We start from the raw sequence: 20,901 nt of genomic DNA on the forward strand, positions 1-20,901 counted from the left end.
ATCTTGCACCAATGTGGAATAGTTATTACCATTGCTGAGCCAATATTTATACATTCTTATTAACTGAAGTCCACGATTTATATAGGTTTTACTCATCGTGTTGCACATTTTACGGGTTTTGACAAATGTAATTAATCCCACTTGATCGTATTGTATATTGCTTTTTATAACATTATTGGATTCGGTTTGCTAACATGGAGAACTTTTACATCCACATTCATGAGAGATATTGGTCTATAGTTTGCTTTTTTTATATTGTCTTTGTCTGGTTTTGATATTAGGTTAATGCTAGCCTCATAGAATGAGTTAGGAAGAATTCCCTGTAATTCAATTTCTTAGAAGAGATTCTAGAGAATTAGCATAATTTCTAATTTAAATGTTTGGTAGAATTTACCACTGAACCCAGCGGGGCTTTGTGATTTCTGTTTTGGAAGGTTATTAATTATGGATTCATTTTAGTAAATAGATATAAGCTTATTCAGATTGTGTCTTCTTATACGAGTTTCTATACATAACATCTTTTAGGAATTGCTTCATTTCATCTAGGTTATCAAATTTGTGGACTTAGAGTTGTTTACCTATTATCCTTTTAATGTCCATGGGATCATTGATCATGGTCCCCTTTCATTTCTGATATTAGTATTTGTGTATTCTCTTTTTTTCCAGTTAGCCTAGCTAGAGGTTGGCCTAGGCAAAGAATTTATGAAGAAGACCCCCAAGGCAATCAAAGCAGCAACAAAAATAAATGATTGGGACATGGTTAAATTAAAAAGCTTCTGCACAGCCAAAGAAACAGTCACGAGAATAAACAGACCACCTACAGAATGGGAAAAAATTTTTGCATACTACACATCAGATAAAGGACTGATAACAAGAATCTATTTAGAACTCAAAACTGTATTGATCTTTTCAAAGAGCCACATTTTAATGATATGGATTTACTTTATTTATTTTCTGTTTTTAGCAGAAAGATTTTTTTTTTTTTAGCTGTTGACAAAATTCTTTATTGCAAAACGGGATATATATTCAAATTGTAACACAATATTTATAAATAATGGAAATATAAAATGTCACTTATGTGATTAAATAACATTTACAAAACACTATCTTGAGAATTATAGTTTGATGGTTTTTTTATTTCAAAGTATTATGGGAGTACATATATTTTTGGTTACATAAATCACTTTTATAATGCTTGAGATGCAGTTATAAGTGTGCCTGTCACCCAGATAGTGTTCATTATACCCGATGGATAGGTTTTCACCGATCCCCTCTTCCCCCTCCCCCCTGTTTGATTTCCGTTGAAATTTACTTCCCTCTATGCACATGTGTGGTCATTGGTTAGTTCCAATTTAATAGTGAGTACCTGTGGTGTGTGTCTTTCCATTCTTGAAATACTTCACTTAGGATAATGGTTTCCAGTTCTATCCACGTTGATGTAAAAGTTGTTAATTCATCTTTTTTATGGCTGAGTAGTACTCCATGATATACATATATCACATTTTCTTAACATGCTCATGCATTGATGGGCACTTGGGTTAATTCCACATCTTTGCAATTGTGAATTGTGCTACAATAAACATTCGTGTGCAGGTGTATTTTTGATAAAATGACTTCTTTTCCTTTGAGCAGAAAGTTTTAATTAGTGGGTTTAAAACAAGCAGGCATGAGTTCCAAGAGGTCACAGTCGTGCTGTGATGGAGAGGTGGTTCCTGTGGCCTACCTGCACAGTCCATGTGGGGTGTGAGGGTCAGCGAGGCCAATCAAGTAGGCTGCATGCATCTGTCCCTAGGGAAGTGGTCACCTGGGAGCAGTTGTACAAGGCAGCTATCTGGAAGAACCACATTGAAGAACTGTTGTGGGAGGGCATGTAGAACTGGAAACTGTCAAGGGCGACTGAGTCCTGCTTCTGGTATGAGAAAGTCCAGATTATAGTTAAAATGGATGCTGAGGCAACATAAAATTATAAGTATTCACTACCTTTCACATACCTACACCCACTCCCCCCAAATTACCCCTGCATCAGCCACTTCACTGGCCCAGTCAAAGCTTTGGGGATACCTACAGTAGTTCACAAGCCAATAAAAATGCATGAAAACAACAAATTAGTACATTGAATACCTAGAAATGTTCATAAAGCTTTCTGGTCTTCCTTTTCAAGGAAATCTCCCATACATTCTCATGTGGATTGTATGGAATTTTTAAAAAAAATCTTATGTGGAAAGAAGGAGGCAGCAGAGGTTAAACACAATTGATCATAGGTTGATAATTATTGTAGATGGATGATGTGAGCATGCAACTTCATGGTATCATTTTTCCACTTTCACACATTTGCACATTTCCATAAATCTGCAAAATGCAGTCTACCTTAGAGAGCAACCACAAATATGATATTGTGAGCAATAAGGGCCTTATCAAGCTTATTTTTCTCTGGAAAGAAGGCACCCAAACTTAGCACCACATACTGGCCTTGGAATGTGTACTCACATAGAAAGGATCCAAGGTTCTGGAAATATGGCCCATCCCCAGACTTATCACCATCTGACCTAGACTGCAGATGCCAGGATTTAAGGACACTGGATTTATGAGAACAGACCTAAGACCAAGGAGCCCACTGAGGGTGATAAAAGCCACTCAGACCTTATCCTTCCACCAATTCAGTTGCTCAAATACTATGCAGTCTCTCTCTGTTGTGCCTGCAATGCCCTCTTTTAAGAGAGTGCCAGTAATGTCCTTTTAGGCAGTGTAAATATCCCTTTGAGAACATCAAATTGGCAAATGGTCAACAGCTTCTCACAGATAAATAGGAAAGTATAATAACACAGATATAATATGCACAGATAAAGTCTGAGTGCATATACCCTCTTAGGTATTGACAAGTAGTAGGAGCTCTACAGCTAGTCTGAAACCTGTCCTGGGAAGTTTCTGGATCTCCAGGCTTGCCCATGAGGATTCAAAAAGCATAGCAGAAGTTACTCTGCATTGACAGGACTGAGGTAAAGTTTTTATTTCCACTACTGAGCAGTGTTTAGTCAATAGAAGAGTGGTTCAAGCTATCAGAAATACACTTGGGTAATATTCAAGCTATATTCCCATATATGCAATCAGGGTTGAGGAATGGTGTCTTCATCCCTTTGGGCAGTTATAAAAAATACTATATGCTGGGTAGCTTATAAAAAGCAGAAATTTATTTCTCACATTTCTGGAGGCTGAGATGTACAAGATAAAAGTGCCAGCAAAATTAGTTTTTCGTAAGGGCTAGATTTCTGCCTCACAGATGGTGCCTTCTTGTTGTGTCTTCACATGGTGGGAGGGACAAAGGAGCTCTCTGGGGGGGGGTCTTTATAAGGGCACCTATCCCGTTCATTAGGGTTCTACTCTCATGACCTAATCGCCTACCACAGGGCCCGCTGCCTAATACTATCATCCTGTTGATTAGGATTTCAACCTATGAATTTGGGGGACATGAATTCATGCTATTACCATAGCAAATAATTATGACTTACTAGTCGTTGTTCCTCCTAGTCACTTCATATGTGCCAGTAAACAGTCAGACACACAGAATTCCTAATGATTCCTAATATCTTATCATTCTGTAGTGTAAAAATAATTCTTCTCAGCAGATTATTCTAAGAAAACAATGTCTGACAACACGACATTGCCAATCCTTCCCTGGAACTCAGGATTTCTCATACACCAGATAACACCAATGCCAGCATGTGCTTTTCCCAAAGAGTAAAGTGCTCACTGTATTCATTTCTCAGACAGCAGTATGATGCACGGTGTAGTCAACTGGGTTAAACTCCCACTTGCAACATTTCCCTGTGTGACTTAAACAAGGCATTTGAGCCACATGAGCGTGGAAGAAAGCGAAGCTAAGAAAAGACTGTCTGCAAGAGAATGTTAGAACAACGTGCCAGAAAAAGCAGGTCATGTTCAGAAGTCTCTCTATATTAGCACAACTTACTTACAAAAATGAGAGGGTGAGTGGTGAGCTTATCAAGAGCTATTATCCATAGGCCTAAGAAAATTCCTCAGGAACAGATGGAAGCAATACAATTTAAACCAGTTGAGAAGTAAAGACATTTTAGGAAAAATGCAAAATGAGAATCTGGCCCCATAACAAATTATTCTTTGCAAGAGGGTCATGTGGGCCCATATCATACTCGACAGTGTGCATTGCTCTTTTTCAGCCCAGCAAAGGCAAATCCATGCTGCAGAAATTGAGCTCTGGTAGCTTTCTCGTGGAATTTAAGGCTTGTTTATGTCATCCAAACATGGACTGACAAGAATCCCAGAAAGACTGAAACCATGGTTTTCACCTCGTTCTACAGCAGATGAAGCTATGGAAAAATGATGATGCATATAGAAAAGCCAAGATAATCTTACACTCCCTGTAAGTCCTACCTCCTTCTTGAGAGCAGTTAACACACCTTTCCCTCCTGTAATGTCTCTTTCCCCACACCCCCAGCCCCCTTCCATCCAGGTCAGGTACTTCTCACTGAAACCTAGGATCTCTCTGAGAGAGTTAGGATGGCAGGGTGAACCAGCTCTATATATTTATTCCCTGATTTCAGGAGGGCGACATCTCAGAGAACTTCTAGCAGCAGTAATTCCTTTCCCATGTACTCCCGGATTCCTGAGACCACGGCTACCTTAATTCACACAATCTCTCATACAGAGTTGGGCTGAGGGAAGACCCCATATACTTGGACAATGTTCCCCATTAGCTAGGGGGCCAATGGAGTCAGGCATCCAGGCCATATCTGAATTTTGACAAAGGTTTATTACTGGATTCTTATCACTTGCTTGAGAGGCATTCTATAGCCATCATTCTCTGTTCCTGTTCTGGAGTTTCTCTGTAACTTATTAGCTCTGTTTCCCTGGGCAAGTGTCTTAAATTTGTGAGACATGCAAACTGGAGTTGGCTCCCTAGATGGCCATTAGCATGAAGGCAGATGATGAGGGCTAATTACTCAGCACATGGCCCATTGCAGGCGGGGAAAAGGCTTTGCAGCCATTTAAAATGGGGAGCTTCTGTTGGCGTGGATGCGGAGAGATAGGAACTCTCATACACTGGCTGGTGGGACTGAAAACTAGTACAAGCTCAGTGGAAAGTAATATGGAGATACCTCAAAGAGCTACAAGTAGAACTAGCATTTGATCCAGCAATCCCGTTACGGGGCCTCTCCCCAAAGGGACAAAAGACATTGAATGTTTATAGCAGCACAATTCACAATTGCAAAGATGTGGAAACAACCCAAGTGCCCATCAACACATGAGTGGATGAATAAAATGTGATATATGTATACCATGGAGTTCTACTCAGCCATAAAAATATATGGTGAACTAGCACCTCTTGTATTATCCTAGATGGAGCTGGAGCCCATTCTACTAAGTGAAGTATCACAAGAATGGACAACCAACCACCACATGTACTCACCATTAAATTGGTACTAATTGATCATCACTTACGTGTATATATGGAAGTAACATTCATTGGGTGTTGGGCAAGTGGAAGGGTGGAGGAGAGGATGGGTATATACACACCTAATGGGTGTGGTGCGCACCGTCTTGGGGATGGACACGCTTGAGGCTCTGACTCGGGTGGGGCAAGGGCAATATTTTAGGGTAACCTAAACATTTGCACCTCAAACACTGCAGCTTCGAAAACTAGAAAACAGATTATCGAACCTCAGACTACCAGGGTCCCTTATCTTAAAAAAACTAATGAAAATTTACAAGGTGTAGGAATAATGATGTCATTTAACAAAACTAAACATCAACCTACAACTACATTTGAAAGGAATCTGTTCATGGTCACTCCCATCCCAGAACCTCCTATCACATACGCTTGCTGACTTTTCTTTATGACCCTCATTACTAGATAGAAATTCTTATTTACTGCGATGTTTACCAGAGTATTGTCTATCTCTTCCCACTTGTATGTCAGCTCCATGACAGCAGAGATTTTGTTTGTTGTTCTTGTCTACTGGGCCCCCAGGATCTAGAACAGTGCCTGGCACATGATGGGTTCTCAGTAAATACTGCAGGAATAAATCAAATAAGAGAAGGGTTACATCCTGGGTAATTCCAGGCAACCTGTGGGAGGATCTGGTTTCCAGGCAAGTCACACCAAATCTGAATACTTCACTTTCCCACCTGCCTCTATCTAAACAGTATTTGTCCTCTCTCCTGATAATGTTACAGCTGGCTTGGAAGACATGCGATCTTGTCCTAACTCAGCCTTTTCCTGGCTGTGTAGCCTGTCCTCAGGACTCAGAGAATGGAAACAACTTGTAAGTAAAATCACCCAAGAAATTGGGTTTTCTTTGATAACAGTGACGCAGCCTCCCTTGTCTATGTGAGTTGGACCATGGAGTAAAATGTTTTTCCTTCAATCACAAAAGTTATATCGGAAATAAATATTTAATTAATGTTTAAACAATCATTTCTATAAACATATAATGACAGTTCTTCAAATAACATGTATCAGTAAGTATATTATTCATTATGATTTAATGGATGGGAAAAATTCCCATTTATATCTTTTTTTCAAAACTCAATGGGTACAGATCTCTTTTTTTGTCAGAGAATGTCAATGTTAGCTTTACAACTGTTGTATCTTCTTGGTTTGCTATAACAAAATATTAATACCACAGTAAGTGTGGCTTAAACAACAGACATTTATATCTCAGATTTCTGGAGGCTTGGAAATCAAAGATCAAGGTGCAGGCTGATTCAGTTCCTGGTGAGGGCCCCCTTACTGGCTTGCAGAAGGCAGCCTTCTCGCTGTGTTTTCATGGGGAAGAGGGAGAGCAAATTTTGGTTTCTCTTCCTCTTCTTATGAAGACACTAAGCCTATCGTGGGGGCTCCACCCTCATGACCTCATCTAAACCTAATTATCTCCCCAAAGCCACACCTTCAGATAAGATCACATTGGGGGTTAGGGGCTTCAACCTGTGAATTTTAGGGGGACACAAATGTTAAGTCTCTATCCACTGTGACGTGTGTTCTTTTCATTGTCAAAGTAACTTGAACATTTTATGTAGTATCAATGGAATTTCAAAATTAAGATTATGCTTCTCACTATTTGGATATACAGTATCCCCTCAAGTCCCCAAAGCAGTCAGGAAATGAAGTTTCTAATCAACATCATTTATAATTAACTGGGGCAATGCTCTTATGAAGTGAAACTGCTCTAGGCTGAGGCTGCCTCAGCAGAGAACACTCTGCTCTCCCTTGTGAGACCAACATAGCTGCTAACCGATCTGAGTCCTCAGTTGTGGATGTTTAGATCTATACCCCTTTACCAACCCGAAGACATCATTCTTGTAGCCAGAGCGTCGGTTCTGATGTCAGCTCACTTGGAAAGATGCTCGAGAAGAACAAAAGTCTATGCTGTCCTGGGTGACTATTACAATGAAGTGGTAAATATAAATCAGTTTTTAAGGAGTTCAAAAAGCAATGGAAAGTCCCTTCTCTCTCTCTCTTCCTCCCTCTCTTGGAGGGTAGCACACCAAGAGTAGGAAGGCAGGTGGTTCCAAGGAGGCCTCCTGGATGCTAGGGTCCATGAAAAGAGGGAGTTAGAATACAATGGGAAGGCTGCCTGCAGTGGGAGAGTATATACAGCAGGATTATGCAAATAAGTAAATATACTGAAGGTGATGGGAGGAAGGATTTTCCATAGTTGAGAAGGAAGCAATATAAACATGGAAAGGTAGAAAGAGAGGAAGATGTTGAATAAACCCTGTTTCTGTGGACTCACACTGGAGGTATGCGTGTAAACTCATTATATTCCAATAGACATTGAAATAAGGGCTTGAATTCTAAACATTATGTTCTTTACACAAAGGAACAGGGATCCTTGTATATATAGCTGATGAAATATAATTTTTAATTTCAGACAAAATAATGAACCGCAAGTTAAAAATGACAAGCAGGAATTGTTTAAAGTCACAAAACATATCCCTTAGGAAGATGTACAAATTTTTATGCATCTCATAACAGCAGTGAAATAAAAAACCAGCACCCATTAAAGGTACAGGTAGTAATAGATGAAACCACAGTCATGATGAGAAACACCAAAATGCCTCTATCACTGAGGCAATCGGAATCATGGTGGCAAAAAGAGTAGGAACAATATATTGGGCCCAAATTATGTTCCAGATAGTTAAATGGAACTTCATTTTTAAGACTCATTTTAGACAGCCCAAGGGCAATTATTTCAATTTTTTCATTGCATATATCTCTATATGAGCTGAGGGGAATAGCATGTCAGCACATCTGCAACCCATTTTCCAGCATGCCAGTTTGAAGCTCTGTAGCAGAACATTGGAGCCCCAGAAACTTGTGTGTCAGGTCCCTATATCTTCATGCCATTTCTGCCCTGGCTACAGAAAACACGTTTCTAATGTAGCCCACTACTTCCTGGTCCCTGAGTCCTAGTGCCATGATGTCATCCATTTAGGGAGAAAGGTGTGATGTCCCCCAGTGAGGGTGAGATGATCAAGGACCCTTCATTCTAAATTGGGGCAAAGAGCCTTGAAGTTGACATATGCCTGAGGGAAAATATTCAAAGTACCTCTGCTTGACCTTCCCTATGAAAGCAAATGTGTTCTGGGATTTGCTACTTCAAAGAAGGAAGGAAATTTATTCATCCCCACAACTGCAGCATCCCAGGTGATTATGTGATTCACTCACGCCAATGAGGATGTTGGTGAAACAGAGCTGCGATGGAGTCACCACCTGATGGGGCTTCCCATAGTCCACTGTTACTCTCAGAGAACATTCTTCCACATCAGCCAAACTGGAGAATTAAACGGGGATGTGGTAGGGTCCATGGCCCATGCATCTCTCAAATCCAACAGTGGACTTTTCTGCATTCCCACAAGGTGTGGGGCTGCTTTAGAATAACGACTTTCACAGGGACGTGGAGCTGCCACAGCTCCCACTTGCCCCTTTTTTCCCCAGGAGCTACTGCTGCATGGGTCAGGAAGCCACAGGGGATATGAAAAGAATGCAAGCTACATTAGGGTCCACAATTTTGTCCTTTTAATTAAGGCTATACCTCCAGTGTCTAGAACAGTGCCTGGCACATAAAGGGGGACAGTGGGTATTTGTGGAGTGAGCCAATGAGTGAAAGCCTAAACTCTACAGGAGAGTCAATCCTCCTATGTTGCTATAAAGTGGGAAACTGGATCACTGGATCACTGGATGACTGGGGGCTTCCACTGCACCTGTAAAGCAAACTCAGGACCAAACCCTATTTGTTACAGGAATGGGAGTTATGGTGGAATTATGAATCCCAGGACTGGGGGTGAGCTCACAGCCACTTTCCAGTGATCCCCAAACATCCGAATATATATATATATCCCTTCCCCTAGGTCACAGTTACCTGGTTAAATGCTCTGTTAGGGGAAGGCCAGAAGTTTCATGGGTGTGTTCCTGGGATTTTAGTGCCATCCTTCCCAGTGGGTAAGCAGCTTCCCTTTCCCTTGAGGGGTTCTGTGTCTGCCCTCTTATTAATTCTGCAGATGGGTTGCACCTCTCCAACAAAGTGGCTCAAGGAGGCTTATGTACAGCAGATTTGGAGTGTTTAATTTAAAAAATCAACTGAGGTCTTAATGGGTTGCTGAACAATTTTATTCCTAGGTAACAAGTGATGAATGAGCCACCGCTAAACATCGGTGGTGGTCTGATCACTCATTTATTGAACTGAATAACATTTATTCTGCCCTTAGTATATGCTAGGCACTATTCTAAGTTCTTGGTGATATGTTAATGACAAAAATAGAACAAAAGACTTCCTGCCATGGTGGAGATTACATTCAACCATGAGGAAGAAGGACATAGTTAAACAATAAACACAACAAATGGTACAGGTGATAGAAGATAAAAATACCTATGGAAAAATGAAAACTAAACAGACAGCATAAGGGAGATTCAAAACTGAAGGCAAACTGTAACTTTAAATCATGCCCATTAACGTGCTAGCCCTGCTGCCTCTTCAGTTAAATGCTTTGCTTCTGTGGGTCACTTCAGGGTGGTCCCAGGCCTCTGCCATCGCAGAATCCACTCCTGGTAATGGAAAACAAGGAATTTAAATTAATTTGCACTGTTATTTCCAATAACTCATTTCCTACAGGAACTAGCCAGCTGTAGGTTGCTTTTTAATTGATAGCACACTTCCCTCAAGTGTGTTCATGGTCCCCAGTAAATTAGCCAGTATCTTAATTGAGTTTACAAGATAAATCTTATTTAAATATTGTTTAGACTTCCTAAGCTAAGTTTATCAATTAAACCAGGCCCTTCACTGCCCATAGAAGAAAAGATGAACAGGGAATAAAAATATTTTGTTATTATGACCTTTGCACTGGGGTGATAGAAACTGCTCTCCAAATATAGCATCACTGTATGCTCTCCACCATGACCACATTGATGATGTCATCTTTTCGAGGTACGTATTCACAAGGAAGTTTCAGAGAATCCAACGTGAAGAAGATAGTATCATCTAAAACCCCATTTCTTCCATGCAGGCTAGTAATGCAGACCTGTCAGCATAAATGATGGAAATGATCATGAAAAAGCACAACACACTATAACAGGCTCTATAAATCTTCACTCTGGCTCTAACCTATAGGTCACTCCATCCAAATCAATGATTCCTAAATTGGGTGGCACACTGGCAACACCCAGGGTCCTTTGTACAAATACTCATGCCCAGATCCCACCTCAGAACAATTAAGTTAGACTCTGGAGATGTGGCCTGGGTCTTTGATGAGAAACCTTGCTCTAGATATTACCAAAAAGTGTCCATTACCCTACATTTCACTACATTTCCTACTCATTTTCAGGTTCCACTACCCAAGTCATACACAGCTTTTACTCGTAAGCTCAAGTTCCACAACACACTCTATTCAATCTTTCCCCCAGATTTTCTTGCATACAAATGGTTTTTCTTCCTGTTGTTCTCAAAACATTCTAATAACATTCTAACACTAAATCAACTACACAATTTAGAACTTGATGATATGCTTGTTCTACATTGTTTTCTAAATAGTTCCCTTTGGAAGGTCTGCCTTTTCAATAGAAATTATGTTTCTTTTGGCAAAGAATATATTTGTTCATATTTTCTAGATTTGCTAGCACACTCAATAGAATCCTAGGAACAAAAACTAACACTAAAGGAATGATTGGCAGAAGCTAATGACAAATGCTACACGGAAACAAATTACCTCATCCACATGCTTATAGTTCACGGGCTTCACTGAGCATGGCTTAATGTTTGAGGTGTCTGGTTGAATGGAATATTCAACTTCTAACCAGTCACCCTTGTAAGGCACAAAACCTAAAACAGCTATGGAGAAATTTGAGTGTAATTATCTCTTAACTAGGTCATGTTAAATTTCACAAGTTACTTTGACATTGTAATACCTTCAGATAGCTTCTGCTAAATCTAAGGTACATTTTGAACATGTTGAAACACTTTTAAATCTTTCTATCAGAAAAGAAGTTTATAATCCTCTAAGTATTGATCCTCCTCTACTGATTTAATAACGTCAAAGGGGGAAAAGTGTCAACTGTGCAGCACAGCCAATCTAAGAAAGCAGCACAGGATTGATCAAACAATTGGCCATATTCACAACTCCTTGGCGAGGCAGCCAAGGACACACGTAAGAGCATAGGTTTGAACCTGGATGCCTGCGTTTAAATCTTGACACTGCCATTTACTCGGGTTGCAATCTTGGTCAAGGTGCTTAACCTCTCTGTGACTTGGTTTCTTCACCTATAAAATGAGAGGCACAATAGGATTCTTCATGATATACAGTTGCTGTGAGAATTATATGATATGTGTAAAACCCATAGAATAATGACTGGCACATAGTAACCACCATGTAAGTTTTGACTGGTATTAGTGATAGCAATAGCACTAGGCAATATTGCTTCTGTAAGAATGAATCACTTTTCCCAGGTGTTGTGGTCGATGGACTCTTAAGTATATGAAAAAAATATTTTAAAGTTATAAACCTGGAGTTTCAAAGAGAATTATACAATAGGCACCAAGTAAGTCACAGGATAACAAAACTACCTGAATGGATCTGGAGCAACTGGAAATCGCAAACACTCCAAGTGGGAATGTAAACTGGCACAACCACTGCAGAAAACTGGCAGTATCAACAAAGTGAAACATTTCTATACCCTAGGACCCAGCATTTTAGAATGACACAAGACACACTGCTAAACCTCTTCTCTCTATATTAATTTATATACATTTCTTTGGCATGGGTTTACAGCATATTTATGGGCTGATAACTCCCAAGTGTATATTCCTCCAGCTCTAACCAACCTCAGATTCAATTATCCACATGCCTGCACCAATTTGACTTGTCTAAAGCTGAGTTACTGCTATTCTTCTCATTCACCAAATTGTGCTCATTTCAGTCTTCTACATCTGAAATTGGCAATGCCACCCTTACTATTGCTACTCAAACCAAAAACATTGGAGTTACCTTTCACCAATCTTTCCTTCACACCAAAGGTCCAATCTGTCAGCCACTACCTTCATCTCTAACTTCAAAATACATCAATGATCAAATCAATCCTTAGATCCTCCACTTCTAAAACTTTGTTCCAATCTCTATCATCGCTCCTGAGTTCCTGATGCCACCCTTGCCCCACATAGGATCTTCTCAACAAAGCAGACAGAGTGAACATCTTAAAATAAAATTCAGGTCTGAGTCCTGTTTTTACATTCAAGAAAATAAAAAAAACAAGCTACCTGGAGGGGCTGAACTAATCACCCCTTTCACACCCAAGCAACATGACAGCTGCAATGGACCAAAATAGCAAAAGCAAAGTTTATCTTTGGGTGTAAACTACATGTTAGAACATATCTGCTGATTACAAATAGAATTCAACAGACACACATATACATATACACACACACACACACACACTCAAACACAGAGAAAGGTGCAAGGCTAGCTTCCATGCTAATTTTGTGGTATATTAAAAACAGTTTGCCTGTATACTTTAGGATTTTTTCATTGATTAGAAATTAAATAGTTACATGCATGAAAAATACATTCAGACCTTACTGAATACATTCAATAAATGAACTCTCAATAAATGATAGCACACATTTTTATAAATATTACTTATCTGTCCCTATATTGCATAATACATAATTTTCAATACCAAAGGTCCGACTATAATATTGAAGAGCCACTGACTGGAGCCAACCAAGTACATTGTATTATGGAGGCAGTTTTAGTAACAAAACGCTCTCAAAATTTAAGAATTACATTTTTCCAAGAATATAAATCATACCTTCAGAAACAAAGTCCACAGAGAAGCAAACGTTTTTATTAATGTAAATAGTATCTTTCGTTATAGAAGTAACACAACCAATTAAAACTTCGGTTCCAGGGTCTAATGGTTCAGTGTCATCAAAGTAATAAGGCATACCGTCCACCTGTGAGATGAGGAAACAGTTATATTAAAATTAGCACAAATTTAAAAACAGGAACTTATATGATTTAACCATCAGTTTTCAAAAAATATTTTAAACAATGATCTTCAACACTAGGGATATCTATCACATGGCAAACAGATCACAGATATGAGATGATGGTAAAAAAAATCACATTTGTGTTTCATATATTCTTAAGATGTATTTTACAACATTAAATGCACACCCAAGGGTATAGAACAAGTTCAAAAATGGTTTTTGTGAATTCACACGATGGAGAAAGTTCCAGACAGGAAGAAAATAGGGGCACTAGTTGGAGGAAGTCAGATTTGAGCTGGGCTCTGAAAGAAGAGAAAGATTTAACCAGGCAAATGGGGGGTGGGCAGATGGGCAGGAACAGGGAGACATAGAGGAAAGATAAAAGAAGTTAGGGGAATAGGGTGCAAAATCCTAACATTTACAATCCAGGCCTAGGGCATAGAAGAATGAGATAAAGTGCAAAATATAGAGTCAACTGAGGGAGAGTTCTAAAAAAACCAAGTCAAATTAGGGCTTTAATTTATCTACAATAGAGAGGCATACAAGCCATTTTCTCATGGAAACTGTAATAGTCCTTATTTTATAATTTTTAAATATGACAGATAATATGCACGTTCATTATAGTAAAAGTACAAACAAAGAAAACCCAGATAAGCACAAAGCAAAAAGCAATTACCCATAATCTATATTCCATCACCTAGAGACTACGCTTGACTACATTTTGGTATTAATCCTTACCTTAATGTTATTCTCTGTGTAAAAATACATATGCCTTGTTTTAAAAGCAAATTAACATTGTATATGCTATTAAAGTATCACATAATGAACACAAATATTTTTAAATAACAAGAGATTACTGAAAGAGTAATATGGCATCCCAATGAATGTATGTGCCACAATTTATTGGCCCAATTCCACATTAATAGGCATTTAGCTTGGATCCTAACATTTTGCCTACTTGCCTGACTTGTCTATAGGATAAACTCCTAGGAGTGGAATTTGCTTTTCAAATATTTCTGATGGAAACTTGAGCCACTGAGTTGTAAATCATTTTCCATGGTTTTTTAAATAGCTGAGTTCACTGCTATTCTCATTTCTCAACTGGTGTCTTTGCAGCTGTCAATACCAATCTCACATGTATTTTCTCCTCATTTACTGTCACACAGGAATGAAGACCAATCTCCCGTCTACGTATTGACCACCACTTCAGTCGGTAGCCAAGTGATGATCCATAGCACGCTCTTACCCCTCTGTTCCTTGATTCCATCCACACTAGTCCACAGACATATTGCAGGCTAAACCTTTGCCCATGTTTCCTGCCAAACTCCCACTCTCCCAGTTCAGTTTATTTTCCTGTACAAATAACACCAACTCAGTAGGGAGTGCAGGCACATTCAAATGCCTGTATGATAGACATGGCACTTCAATACCATAGAGGTACAGTGGATTATCCAATTAATGGTAACAGACAACTGGGTAGGTGTGAATGAAATACGATATGGATCCTTTTTTCAGTCTGCACACCTACATCAAACCAGGCTGCCTGAATGTTTAGATGTAAATAAACCAAGAGCTTTCAGAAGAAAGGCTAAGTGAATATTTGTGTAAATTATAAATTGCAATTACCCTCTCTAAGGATTCTCCCTGAACCCAAAAGCTACATGGACAAGATGGAAATATTTGTAGTATATAAATATTAAACAGATGGAGAAGGGGCCGAGCAAGATGGTGGACCAGGATTCTCCTGTGACTGTCCCCCAGCAGAAACATCAATTTGAATAACTATACATGCACGAAAATACCTTCATCTGAACAAAAGATATATGGTTAGAGTTCACAGTATCTGGTTATAGCATAATAATAAAAGATGCACTCCTAACTCCTAACTCTGGGAAGGTGCCTGTCAACTGAGTCTCTAGACTCCCCATGACACCAGACAGGAATCTTCAGACACAGCTAAACGGACTCAAGCTCCAGCCTTCATCTCTGTGTGGCAGCTACCTCGGCCTTATGTTGAGAATAATACACAGTACCAAGCAGAACTCACTGATGGGGGCTTGGATTCCAGCCTGGCAAGGTGTCAGCCTCAGCAGCTATGGGATTGCAGCTTGGTGCAGCATTTGTTGCTGCAGTTCTGAGATTACAGCGCCTCCTAGTGCTGTAATGGCTACAGTGCTCACAGGCTCAGGGACCACAAAACAAGATTTGTCCAGAAATTCTTTTTTTTTTTATTTCAGCTCATTATGGGGGTACAAAAGTTCAGGTTATATATATTTCCCATGCCCCCCCATCCCCCTAGTCTGAGCTTCAAGCGTGTCCAGAAATTCTTGACAAGCTTACTGCTAAAAGATGTCTCCAGTAAAGCCAGACTGCAAAGACTGAAATAAATATCTACTTCTTCAATACGCAGACATCAACACATGACCACAAGGATCAAGAACAATCAGCAAAACATGATGACACCAAACTGATAAAACAAAGTACTAGTGACTGGCCCCAAAGAGAAGCAAACGTATGAATTCTGTGACAAATAATTCAAAATATCTGTTTTAAGGATGCTCGGCAAACTTCCTGAAAATGCAGAAAAACAATTCAGAAATTTAGCAGAGAAATTTAACAGAGAGATGGAAATAACTAAAAAATGAAATAGAAAACCGGAACCAGTAATACACAGCAAAGGAAATGAAAAATATAATAGAGAGCCTCAACAGCAGAACTGATCAAGCAGAAGAAAGAATGTTTACATGAAGACAGGTTATTTGAAAATACACAAAGGTGACAGAAGAAAAAAGAATTTAAAAGAATGAAGAAAGCTTACAATATATATGGGATGATATCAAAATGGCCAGTTTATGAGTCACCCATGTTAAACAGCAAGTAGAGAATAATAAAGGGGTAGAAAGCTTATTTAAAGAAATAATATCAAAAAACTTTCCAAACCTGGAGCAAGATATACATATATCTAAATACAGGAAGGAATGAGGTCTCCATTCATATTCAGTGTAAATAAGACTACCTTATGAAATCTTGTGATCAAATTGTCAAAAACAAAGAAAGAAAGAAAGAAAGAAAGGATCCTGAAAACAGCAAGAGAAAAGAAGCAGATCACATATGTGGCAGTTCCGATATGCCTAGCAGCAGACTTCTCAGCAGAGACTTTACTGGCCAGGAGAGAGTGGGATAATATATTCAAAGTACCAAAGGAAAAAGTCTGCCAAATAAGAATAATGTACTCAGAAATAAATTGGACATAAAGACTTTCCCAGTCAAACTACAGCTGAGAAAGTTACCCACGACTAGAAATGTCTTATAAGAAATGCTAAGGAGAATTCTTTAGGCAGAAAGAATGAGAAAGAATGAGAAAGAATGAGAAAGAAAATGAGTAACACAAAAACATCTCAAAGTGTACAACTCGCTGATAAAAGTAAGGACACAAATTCAGAATACTCTAATAAGCTAATGGTGGTATCTAAATCACTTATATCTTTAGTATGATAGTTAAAAGAGAAAAGTAGTAACAGTATAATTACAATAATTTGTTAACTGATTGGCAATATAAAAAGTTGTAAAATGCAAATTCAAAAATTCAAACTAGGGGATGAAGTTAAAGGGTAGAATGCTTTTATCCTGTAATAAAAGTTTAAGTTGTTATCAGCTTAAAATAACCTGTTATAACTATGTTTTTGTAAGCCTCATGCTAATCATGAAGAAAAAAAACCTATAATAGATACCCTAAATATAATATTCAAGAAATCAATACACAACATTCGAAAAAAAATTAACCTCAATGTAAGAGAGTAAGGGAAGAAGTAAGGAAGAAAAGATCTACAAAGTAATTAGAAAACAATAAAAAAATGGCATTAGTAAATCCTTACCTATAACTAATTACCTTAGATATAAATGGATTCAGTTTTCCAATTAAAATACATACAGTAGTTGAATGGATAAGAAAACATGACCTAACTATAAGGTGCCTATGAGAGACTCACTTCTCCTTAAAGGACACTCATAGACTAAGTGAAAGGATGAAAAGAGATATTCCATGTAAATAGAAATGAAAGGAAAATAGGAATAGCTATATTTATATAAAATAAAATAGACTTTAAATCAAAAATTGTAAAAAGAGAACAAGAAGGTCATTATATAATGATGAAGGGGTCAATATAATAATTTAAATATATATATGAACCCAACACAGGGGCACCTAAATATATAAAGCAAATATTAATAGATCTAAAGGGAGACATAGAAAACAATATAATAATAGTAGGGGACTTCAACACCCCATTTTCAGCAATGGGGAGATCATCCAGACAGAAAATCAACAAAGAAATTTCGGATTTAAAGTGCACTCTAGATCACATGGACCTAACAGACATTGACAAAACATTATATGAAACAAATGTAGAGTACATATTCTTCTCAACTGCACATGGGAAAATCTCCAAGATAGATCACATGAGATCACAAAAATAAGTCTCAAGAATTTTAAGAAGATTGAAATCATATTAAGTATCATTTCTGACCATAATGGTATAATACTAGAAGTCAAAACCAGGAGAGTCCTTGGAAACTTTACAAATACATGGAAATTAAATAACATCCTCCTAAATAACCAATGGGCTAATAAAGAAACTCAAAAGGAAATTTAAAAATTTCTTGAGGCAAACAAATATGGAAACACAACATTACCAAAACCTATGCGATACATCAAAAGCATTTCTAAGGGGGGGTGGGGCATGGGCAATACACATAACCTAAACTTTTGTACCCCCGTAATAAGCTGAAAAATAAATAGCTTTGAACTCACTCAACAGATAACTATAGGGGGGAACAAAGCAGTTCTAAAAATGAAGTTTATACCAATGAACCCCTACGTCAAAGAGAAGAAATATCTTAAATAACTAACTTAACATTGCACCTCAGATAACTAAAAAACAACAAAATAGTTGACTCAAAATTAGGAGAAGGAAGGAAATAATAAAGGTTAGAGCAGAAATAAGTGAAATAGAGATGAAAAGGCAACACAAAAGATAAATAAAATAAAGAGATTTTTTAAAAAAAGAAGCAAAATAGACAAACCTTTAGCTACACTAAAAAAGAGAGAAGACTCAAATAAGTAAAATAGAAGATAATAAAGGAAACATTAAAACTGATATCACAGAAATAAAAAGCATCCTAAGAGACTATGATGAACAAATATATGCCAACAAAGTGGGTAACCTAGAAGAACTGGATGAATTTCTAAACACATATAACCTACCAAGATTGAATTATGAAGAAAATAGAAAATCTGAACAGACAAATAACCGGGAAGAAAATTGATTCAGTAATAAAAAGTATCCCATGAAAGAAAAGTCCAGGACTGGATGGCTTCACTGCTGAATTCTACCAAACATATACATAAGAACTAATGCCGAGTGGATCAAAGATGGCGGAGTGGTGGTGACGGCCTGAATCTGCGCTCCCGGAAAGGAAGGCATCGATCCGGACCTGCCACAACGCTAGAAGACCGCTCCCACACAGGAACAGCGGTGTGAATCCACAGAGAATCAGCGTGGGACAAACAGAGCGAGTGAGGTCTGAGGTGAACGAATATTAGGAACGCGGGACAGACACTAGCCAGCGGAGCGCGGGTCGGATACACCCGCCCCCAGCCGGGGTGGGTGCAGCCTCTCGGGAAAGCGGCTTGCCCTCCGCTCCCAATTGAATAGAGCCCTGACCCAGGCCAGCGCAGAATCACTGAGGGATACGTGGCGCATTGCAGACAGGAGGCTTTTTTGCGAAATTACCTTAGAACCGGGGGGATCTCAGCTGAGACAGCGCTTGGCGAGGAGGGACGGATCTGCCCCAGGGCGGAAAAACACAAAAGACTCCCGGACAGCAAATAGCGTCGTACCCCATGCTGCCTGTTTCGGCAGTTCTCCAGCCGGTCAGCCCCGGTGCATGTCCTTGCTGGCCAGCCCCTGGGCAGTGGCGGTCTCTGCCTGCCGGGGAGCCGGTCCCCTCCAGCCCCGGAGCTCGGCAGGCGCCATCTTGAAAGCGAGGGCGAAACCGCTCGGGAGCCAAAAAGTGCCCAGCGGCTCTTTCTGCCCGTGCTGCCTTTTTCGGCGGTTCTCCAGCCGGTGACCCCCAGTGTGCGTCCTTGCTCGCCAGCCCCCGGGCAGTGGCAGTCTCTGCCTGCCGGGGAGCCGGTCCCCTCCAGCCCCGGAGCTCGGCAGGCGCCATCTTGAAAGCGAGGGCGAAACCCCTCGGGAGCCAAAAAGTGCCGAGCGGCTCTCTCTGCCCGGCGCCCTCCGCTGGTCTCTGAACCAACGCCAGGAGTGCGGGATATGCCGGGGCCGTGCTCGGGGTGAAGGGGCAGAGCTGCGCTAAGGCATAAAAAAAAAAAAAAAAACAAGAAGAATAGGCTCGCCGAACTGTATATTTTATTCTTGGTAAATTTCTTCTGGGTTTTGTTTGTTTGTGTTTGTGTTTTTTTTTTTTTTTTCCTTTTCTTTTCTTTTTCTTTTTTTTTCCGGTGGCTCACGAGCCGGACAGCCCCGGCGGGCACCTTTGCCCTCTGGGCCTCTGGCTGCCGTGCCTTTTTGAGCGCAGAGGTTGGACCCCCACCACCCTCGGAGCTGTGCGGGCGCGCAGACGCCATCTTGAAATCCACTGCGAAACCGCCCGGGACCCAGCCGGGCGGGCGTGAAGGGGCGGAGCTGTGCTAAGGCGTAAAAACAAAAACATCTAATGGCCGCTCCGGACCCAGCCGAGCGGAAGTGAAGGGGCCGAGCTGTGCTAAGGCGTAAAACAAACAAACAAACAAAAAAAATTGAGTCGCTGAATTATATACTTCAGATTTGTGTATCTTTCTGCCTTGCAGTGTGGTGAGGTGCTATGTAGTTTGTTTTTGTTCATTTTTGTTGGCGTTTTTGGTGTTTTTTGGTTTGGCTTTTTGCGTTTTTCTTTTTTTTTTTCCTTTTTTTCTTTTTTTTTTTCTCATTTTCTTTCTTTCTTTTTCTTCTTTTTTTCTTTTCTCTTTCGTTTTCTCCTCTTTCTTTTCTTTCTTTCCTTTTCTTTTTTCTTTTCTTTTCTTTTTTTTTTTTCCTTCTCTTTCTCCTCTCTTTTCGTCTTCTAACTGGGGACCCACGGTGAGCTTCGGAACGGGCCAGGTCCCTGGCTCTGGTACATACCGGATCCTGAGCAGTCACCCCCAGGGCCGGAGATCTGCGGGCACGCAATCGCCATTCTAGGGCCCACAGCCAAGTCACTGCGGAGCAATAGGGTACCAAGAGGCTCCCTGGACGGCCCTCTCCCCTGGTCCACGGACCTTATATAGGATCCCCGCGGAAGTGTAAACACTGAATACTTCTCCAGAAGCGAGAGTGTGGAACCTGATCCC

General features: G+C 39.8%; 1 protein-coding gene across 1 annotated transcript; it reads right to left on the bottom strand.

Annotated features, from left to right (window-relative positions):
* Positions 1-10,362: 10,362 nt before the first annotated feature.
* Positions 10,363-20,160, bottom strand: CT55 (cancer/testis antigen 55). The gene is given in 4 exon segments (XM_069464189.1): positions 10,363-10,554; positions 11,239-11,351; positions 13,334-13,478; positions 20,044-20,160. Coding segments are annotated over 4 exon segments (567 nt in total).
* Between the last annotated feature and the right edge of the window lie 741 nt (positions 20,161-20,901).

This window comes from Eulemur rufifrons, chromosome 30 (assembly GCF_041146395.1).
Source record: "Eulemur rufifrons isolate Redbay chromosome 30, OSU_ERuf_1, whole genome shotgun sequence".
NCBI classification, from domain to species: Eukaryota; Metazoa; Chordata; class Mammalia; order Primates; family Lemuridae; genus Eulemur; species Eulemur rufifrons.